At 41.2% G+C, this 8,189-nt stretch overlaps 1 protein-coding gene across 4 annotated transcripts in view; it reads right to left on the bottom strand.

The window, feature by feature from the left end:
- Nucleotides 1-539: 539 nt before the first annotated feature.
- LOC119785421 (low-density lipoprotein receptor-related protein 1-like) overlaps nucleotides 540-8,189 on the bottom strand; it is a 132,983-nt gene continuing 125,333 nt past the window's right edge. For 2 of the 4 annotated variants that reach the window (XM_038288099.1, XM_038288101.1), the window contains 14 exons: nucleotides 7,983-8,164; nucleotides 7,789-7,895; nucleotides 7,595-7,714; nucleotides 7,323-7,499; nucleotides 6,424-6,564; nucleotides 6,172-6,345; nucleotides 5,929-6,090; nucleotides 5,559-5,742; nucleotides 4,831-4,938; nucleotides 4,676-4,749; nucleotides 4,502-4,595; nucleotides 4,324-4,362; nucleotides 3,613-3,757; nucleotides 540-2,216 (listed from right to left, as the gene is read on the bottom strand). In XM_038288099.1, the coding sequence (XP_038144027.1) occupies nucleotides 2,076-2,216; nucleotides 3,613-3,757; nucleotides 4,324-4,362; nucleotides 4,502-4,595; nucleotides 4,676-4,749; nucleotides 4,831-4,938; nucleotides 5,559-5,742; nucleotides 5,929-6,090; nucleotides 6,172-6,345; nucleotides 6,424-6,564; nucleotides 7,323-7,499; nucleotides 7,595-7,714; nucleotides 7,789-7,895; nucleotides 7,983-8,164 (1,848 nt within the window). In that variant the 3' untranslated portion in view covers nucleotides 540-2,075. The remainder of the gene's footprint in view (nucleotides 2,217-3,612; nucleotides 3,758-4,323; nucleotides 4,363-4,501; nucleotides 4,596-4,675; nucleotides 4,750-4,830; nucleotides 4,939-5,558; nucleotides 5,743-5,928; nucleotides 6,091-6,171; nucleotides 6,346-6,423; nucleotides 6,565-7,322; nucleotides 7,500-7,594; nucleotides 7,715-7,788; nucleotides 7,896-7,982; nucleotides 8,165-8,189) is intronic. The other 2 variants (XM_038288100.1, XM_038288102.1) reach the window with 1 other exon arrangement.

The raw sequence follows: 8,189 nt of genomic DNA, 5'->3' as shown, positions 1-8,189 counted from the left end.
TATATGAAAAATAAATTGAAAAGCATCATCAGACCTTTTGGTTTAATTTCGAAAGTACTTCCTAGTCTATAAAGAAAAACAAAACGTATCTCTAAGGAGTCGCATAACTCCTGCTGTCTGTGGATTGATAATTAATCAGATAACTACAGTTTTCTTTATATTTTGCTTGAACTAAAGAATAATAATCCAATTAGTGGTATGAAAATACTATTAAAAGCTTTAACTTCATAAGTTCATATGTTTTTCAGCTGAGCATCTGTGTGTTCGACTGTTATGCAACATCTAATACCTTTACTTTAATATTTTTTTTATTTGAAACTTTTAAACATGTATTATAATGAGGAACTTCTCAAACAATTACATCTTTCTACTTGTACTCTTGTGCCACCAGCTTTATAACATTTGGAGACCGACTCTGAAAAGTACATAGTTTAATCATTAACATTAAAATGCAAACAGAAACCATGAGAGCCGCTTTTCTTAGTGATTTACTTTGCTTTATAACAACAGGCTTTAAATAAAAAACACACACTGGCTGGTTGTCTGTACAATTCTAAAAAATTTATTTATGACAATATCTTATTTAGTTTGCAAAGTACTCCAGCAGAAATTAAACATTGTTCTTTTTTTCAGAAGAAAGTCAGCGTTTCCATGCATGGTGTTCTATATAAAAGCTATGAGTCATTCCTGATTTTAAAAATAACAAAAATGACTTATCCAAAAGAAAAACTCCTGGAAACGCATTTATGATTCAGCAGAAAGTGTTCTTTAGGTAACATGATTGTACTTCTCTGGATTTTAACATGAAAACATACAGCGTAAAATAACACTGAACAGGTAAGCAAAGCATAAACTCATCGTCGTCACGTAGAAAACTCTTATCGTCTCACTCCAGCGTTCAGATATGGCTGATGCTTTTCTGACAGAAGCAGCATTTCGGGGACAGAGGCCGAGTTTGAGGACCAACGTTAGCAGCAGCAGGGCACAGAGGAGAATAAAGAGGCGGCTGCTGAGGACAAAATGAACATAATGCACTTCAGACGGCGAGAGTGAACTTACAGACTTTGATTCTCAAAAGGCAAAAAGACACATTTATTCACACAACCAGATGCGCGTTATCTGGTCTTTACAACGGGAAATAAAAGACAAGCAAATCGCTCCAACCCTTCCTTATCATCTGGAGGAAGACCTTTGTAACCTAGAGCTAGGATAGTGCAGATATGACACCTACTGTACAACAAACCACTTTATCTGCAAATCAGCCACCATAACTGTGTAAAACATTAATAACGTCCGTGTATGGACTGTCACACCCACAGTCACACCAACACGCCTCCTGAACCTTCCTCACACTGTGTGGTAGAAAGCTAGCAGTACACATTGTACCGTAAAATGTGCGGTTCTGTGCAAGGAAGACGACACGATCATTTAATGAACATCGCTTTCTGAAGGGAAAAAAAAAATCTATGTTAAAAATACTGTTGCTGGCTGCTGATACTGACATTTTACATGTGCTATACACAAACCCCTACACAGTCCTGCAGGAGGACATTATTCTACGTACCGATTCAGAAAACTTTGACTCTTTCTATCCTTATCCTGCTCAAAGTCCACATAAACCACAAGCAGTTGGCACTGGCTGAGATCAAACATGTTTTCGTTTCTGTACAGTTCATACAAAAATAAAAAAATTAAAACTGCTCCAATGGTAGCATCTTTTCTGATTTTCCTGTTTCATTGTTTTGTTTTTTTTTTTATCTATTTTTTTACTCAAAGAGGTAGTGGCTATTTAGGTAAAGGGTGAGGAACGAAGTGTAAATTAAAAATCTCATAGAAAATGCTTTTATTTTGTTTTACTTTTGACCAGAGGAATCTCTAAAGAAAAAAATATAATACTGCAATCACATACAAAAGTAGTCCTTCATTTTGTACATTTATACAGTGTTCACACTGAAGCCATTTTCTCTCACACTTTGTTTTGATTTTTTTTTCTTCTGCTGTTGTAGTTTAGATTTTCTTTAAAAGGCGAGAAGATGGATGCGTTCTGAGGGGGAGGTTGTAGGATGAAGGACAGTCTATGCCAGGGGGTCTACCAGGGGCTCCTCATCTCCACGTGACAGCAGCTCCTTCTTCTCATCTGTGCTGGCCAGAGAGTTGCGGCTGTTGTGGGCGCCCATGTACAGAGTGGCGTATACGGGGTTGGTGAAGTTGGTGGGCTACAGACGAAAAGTTAGGAAATAAACAGTCAGTATTTATTGCCACTCAAAACAACATTTTTTATACTATGTCATGTTTTAGCCCCAAACTGCAATTATTTTAAGAGACAGATCAAACAGGGTTCCTCATTTTCTGCAAATACAATCTAAAAAGTGTTAAATGTGTAAAATGAACATAAAAACAATTATGCATCAAATTGATGGCAAGGAGAATATTGAACACACACACAAAAAACAGCCAATAGGCTCCCTGTAACTCTGGGTAAGCTGCAGAGGTTCACAGCTTAAGTAGAAGAATCAGTTTTAACAAACCTGAGGCTAAGAATCAGAAATAATCAGGCTAACATGACTGCTCACTGAGGGGGTCATTCAGAAAGGCACATGTGAAAGACTGGAATTGAAGAACCAAGGATTATATTCAGTGAAAGCCTTAAGCTGGGCCTACACTGTAGGATTTTTTTTGCCATTTCGGGCTGATTCTCCAGTTGTCTGAGAATTTTTTCGATCGGGCCGAGTTTCAGCCTCATCCTGCATTATGTAGTGTACAGGGGGTGGCGAGGGGTGATCATCCTCTTACGACACCTCAGGTCAGGGATCGTAAGGTCGGGAGACAATCCAACATGTTTGAATTTCAGTCCGCCCTCGTGTGGCGTTCGTAGGCAAATTCTGCTGTTGCAGCAGAACCATGAGCCAGGTTACCAGAACCTCGCTCACTGCACATGTGCAAACAAGGGAGTTCTTCTTCTTCCAGATTAACGAGTGCAATCAGCACCTTCTCTCGATAATTAGTTTGATGTGTGTTTTTTGGACGTGTAGTGTTAGCAGGTAGATCACATCAGAGCGTTGGTTCGTAGAGTGTAACAACATACAACATGAGCTGTGAACTTTTAAACTCTGCAATTTCATTGTGCAATTAGGGCTGTAGCTGAGTGCAACAATTAAAACTATACAAAATACAGTGCATGCCTGGCTTTAGATAGAAGTTCTACCTGCATTAAAATTCTGAAATACCAGCGATGAAGGAGCAGTTTGAATCAAAGCATTATTAAACATTCATGATTTAAAATGGCTCAGACCTAAACCCAATTCAGAACCTGGGAAAAGTCTCACAGATACTCTCCATCTAATCAGAATGTGCTTTACTTAGATAACAATGATGATGGACAAACATCCATGACTGCACTGTCCATGAAGTATTTATAGCAGCTAAATGCATATGGATGCAAAACTATGATTCTTTTAGCTGGGATAAAAAATAAACATTACATTCATTTTTTTACATTTCATTATTATTTGCTTCCCAATAAAGTTTGTGGGTTTAATGTGAAAGTGTGAGAAGTTCAAGGGCTATAATGCAAAGGCAATATAATCATGACTGGTGGCTGCTGGTATCTACCTTATCTGGATCCAGAGTGAAATCTGCGTCCAGCAGCTCCCCAGCATCATCATCAGGCTCACCCTCGTAGATCTTGTAAGCAGGGTTTCCGATCTCAACATTCATGGCCCCGTTGGTCATCCTCTGGTGCTGGAAGCCCTTTGCCCTATTAAAGAAAAAATAAAATAAAAATCAGATTCTCCTTTTCCTGATTGAAAATATTCTAAGCTCGATCAGTGGAAGCAGAGAAACAACCACCATCTAGGCTAAGCCACAACACAGACACAAAGACGAGTCACCGGCACTGATGCAGCAAAGGTCCAGACCCTGTGGACCTCAGCATGATCACTTATATTTGACAGAAAATGCATTTTAAATTGATCTCTTCCTTTCCCTATCACAATGAACCTCCTATTTCTCACTATGAGAAAACAAGGCCACAGTACAAACCACAGCACAGAACAAAACTGCACAATGATGAGCAAGAACATTAAAGATCTACATCCATGTTATAGACAGATCTATTAAATGCATTGTTTTCAATAGATCTGCTAAGAGGAAACTGATCCTGTAGGCTCAGAAACACCGGAATAAATGGCACAAACATTGACCATAGCACCAAACACTGCGCAGCAACCAAAACTCAGGATTAGGGAGAAGAGAGAGAATCAGAGTGCAAAACAGAGAAGAGCAAAAGTATGAAGGAAGGCGTGAACGCCTGGCAACTATTACCGCAAACGCTTGGAGCCGGTTTTTCCGGGCCGGCTAGACCTGAAGAGCAAACAAGATTAGAGAGAGAGGAGAGTAAAAGTGGAACCAAAGAAAAAAATTAGAGGTAAAACAAAGAGAGGAAGGGAGGGAGAGACAGAGAGAACAAAACCATAGAAAGGTGAGGGCTGCTGGTACTGACCCGCTCATTCTTTTCCTGTACCACAACAAGGCCCCGACAGCGAGGAGAATCAGCAGCAGCAGGATCAACACCGAGACCACGATAGAGGCCGTGTCTGCAAACACAAAAACATTCATCTGTGCAGCCACACCGGTTAGGAATTAGGTTTAATGCTGCTTTACAGAAACAACTTACGTCCACTTGAACTGGTGCTGTCAGCTCTGCTGGCCACAGACTCACAGCGATGCCCCGACCAGCCAGGAGAGCATCTGCACAAGAACAGGAGTATCTATCAATCCACTGAATAATAATAAAACCAACATCAGCTGCAGAAAAACAGTCCTCCTCACCTGCACTCTGGAAGGTGGGTGATGGCATTTATAGAGCACTGGCCATTCGCACAGTACTCATTTGTATCGCATGTATAACAGGTGGAGCGGTTTCTGCCATCTGTGCAGCTATGGCCGACAGAGGGGAACAAACATGGATAAAAGTTTTTATTTTACATTCAATATACAATGAGTGTTACAGCACATTTTATTATAAATGAATAGTCACAGACCGAATATAAAAAAAAAAAAAAAAAAAAGGAATATAGCCGTAGTTTGGTAGTGCAAATAATCTTTCTTTGTTAACATTTTCTTTCTAATCAATAATGTGAATTAGATGTTGATTCTGTCTAAAGTCATCGTCTTGGTGAAAGATCAAATTACATATTATTCGTATTTTAAAGGTAGGTAGCAAGTATAATTTTTTCTGGTGTGTTCTTTTTCTTTCCCATTTTGAAGACAGACTAAATATGGGTTTCTCTATGAAAACAAATCTATAAAACTGAAAAATCTTGATTTATAGCTTAAAACTAAGCATCTTTCATAGAAGTATAAAATGTTAAAATTCAAATATATTGTATATGAACTGATAAAACTGTGCCTGTTGGTTGTTACCCCTGCCTCTTCCCAACTTAATAAACATTTTGGTTCGGGATCATGCTATTACTCTAGATTAATTCAGTTAATTCAGACTTTTACGTATTTCTTAGCAGGATGGATTTGAAATATCTGTCTCTTAGTGCCCTTACCGACAACTGAAATCCCCCGTAGTCACAAACCCATCCCTGGGGATGCACTCGCCATCCCGACAGTAGTGACACCTGTCGATCTCGCAGGTGGCGCCGATGTACCGAGGAGAACAGCGGCAAGATTTAACGCCGCTCTCACTCTGCAGGCAGGTGCCCCCGTTAAGACAGTGGCCTTCACAGCTTCCTGCTCAGACAGAGAGACCCACACAACACTTTATAAAAGTTTCTAAATATTCAATCATCCACATCACAAATACCACACAAGATAAGATTGAATTGATCTGTATTATCTCATGTTGGTCTGCATGATAATGAAGCCAAACCCCAGTAATTGGCTTTAGCTCCAACAGTAAACCCTGTGAACACTCACTATACTGGCACTGGTCGCCCAGGAAGTCAGCAGGGCAGCGACAGGTGGGCTGATTTCCAGCACTGACGGTGCAGTTGCCACCATTCTTGCAGTAATTCTTACATGTGTGCAGGTTACAGGTAGGTCCTGTAAATCCTGTCAGGCACCTGCAGGTAGGAGAACCTGCAGAAGGACAGATGTTTTAGATGATCAGTAAGAACAAATGTTTCTTCGGAGGATGTGTCCTAAACCCTTATGTGTTACCTGTAGGGGAGGGTGTGCATGTGCCCCCATTCTTGCAGTAGTCCTTGCACTGATCGATCTCACATCGATCACCTCTGTAGTTAGGCTGACAGCGACACTTTGGCTGCATGTGGGCGTTCAGGATGCAGCTGCCACCATTCATGCACTGGATGTTACAGGGGCCACTGGGGGGAGCTGGAGAAAACAAAGGCTCAAAGTCACGTAGAAACACTCAAAGGTTTTCATATCATGATCTGCTGGCTGCTCACGTACAGAGAGGAGACAGCGTGGGAGTCGGCAGCTCTACGCAGGTGCCATTATCCAGGGTACGTCCATTAGGACAGGTGCAGACTGGCCCGCTGGGGCTGAGCAGACAGAGCCACTCGCATTTCTTTCTGTCACAGGGATTGTTTCCTGGCATGAAGATAAAGAGAGAGAATGAGCACATAGATTACAGTTCCCCCGAGAGCCACTAGAGGGAGCCATTCAGACCCTGAGTAAGAGGAGCTTTGCTGTTATGTGATCTTATGTGCTGTCTTTCTGTGCCCTGATATGAATCACCAAGCCCCTTTTCTACAAATTCTTCCTATTCACAACTGTCACTTTTTTCCCAAAGCTAAGCCTGATGGTTTCTAACTGTTCTTATGTAGTGTCATTCTATTTTATCTCTAGTTCTATGTGGTTCTGCTGTCAGGTCTCAGTTTTTTACAGGAATCAAATTTTTTACAGGAATTAAAATCCTCTCCACAGCATGATGCTGCCACCATGGTGTGTTATAGAACGTTTAGGGTTAAGTCGGTTACACATTCATTATTTTTGCCTTTTTTATTTGTTAAATATTCTGATTGGAATATATTGTCTAGGTTCATATTACTTGTTTGACATCGCGTTTTTGTGCCAAATTAGTTTCAAATCAAATATTACAGCTTATCCTGTCAAAACTATCTATACTGTTATTTTTAATTATCTATTTAAAAACAAATCAGAGGATTTATTGGGTTTTTGCAGCAGGTCTGTTTTAACATCAGTTGTTTGGGCAAGCATGGTTGCTATCGTGATGAAACGCAGGAGTTATTTTCTTTATATGCTGTTAAAAAGACCCTCCCAGCAGTTCTAGCTAAGCTGACTTTAAGCTGGTGATTCTGTTGGTTTTATTTCTGGGCTTCACTCACCATCAGGCTGCTTATACTTGTGGTGCAACACCAGATCTGTGGCATGGTTCATCCCATTCGCCAGGTTCTCAATAGGTCCCATCCCGAACTTATTCACTCGGAAGACGGAGTTGGTCATGTGGGTGACGCCGTAGATGTGGTCCTCGAATATGTCAATGCTGAACGGATGATAAAGCTCTGCAGGGAGACAGAGATGCAGCACAGACAGGAGGTGACTTCTGGACTAATGTAAAGTTTGCTCGCAGACCAGCATCTCAAAAAAATTACTCAACTGTTTTTCAAAGTGTTCACAGCCACGACCATATCACTGCCGTCTAGCCTCACGCTGCAGATCAGGGAAAGTTTGGCGTCGGCCCAGTACAGGCGCTCATTGAAGTAGTCAACAGCCAGACCTAGAGTAGAGGATGAGTTTTCATGGTGACCCTGATAGGATTGCCAGATGATCAGGAGGATTTGGATATGTTACCAGTTGGCCACTCAATGTTTTCTTCAACCAGTGTTTCTCTCATGGTTCCGTCCATAGCTGCTGTTTCTATCTTTGGGTGGTGTCCCCAGTCAGCCCAGTACATTTTCCTAAAGAATAAGAAGGAAATCGTTAACCAATCATAAAAACTGATACGGATCTACATCCAGCTCATATTTAGAAGTTCTCCCACTAACCCTCTCTGGGGGTCGACCACAATAGCATAGGGCTCATCAATCATGCCAGAGATCAGGGTCTTGTGGTGCCGTCCGCCGCCCATCTGAGCCACCTCAATGACATCCCTACCAGAGTCGGTCCAGTACAGGTTCCCTGCTACCCAGTCCACAGCAATACCCCGCGGCATCTTCAGCTCCGGAATCTAATCAGACAAATAACATGCATGC

The sequence above is a fragment of the Cyprinodon tularosa genome, unplaced genomic scaffold (assembly GCF_016077235.1).
Source record: "Cyprinodon tularosa strain WSP-4 unplaced genomic scaffold, ASM1607723v1 ctg248, whole genome shotgun sequence".
Classification (NCBI taxonomy): Eukaryota; Metazoa; Chordata; class Actinopteri; order Cyprinodontiformes; family Cyprinodontidae; genus Cyprinodon; species Cyprinodon tularosa.
Note: the sequence above shows the minus strand (reverse complement) of the source record. Positions and strands in the feature narration are given on the sequence as shown.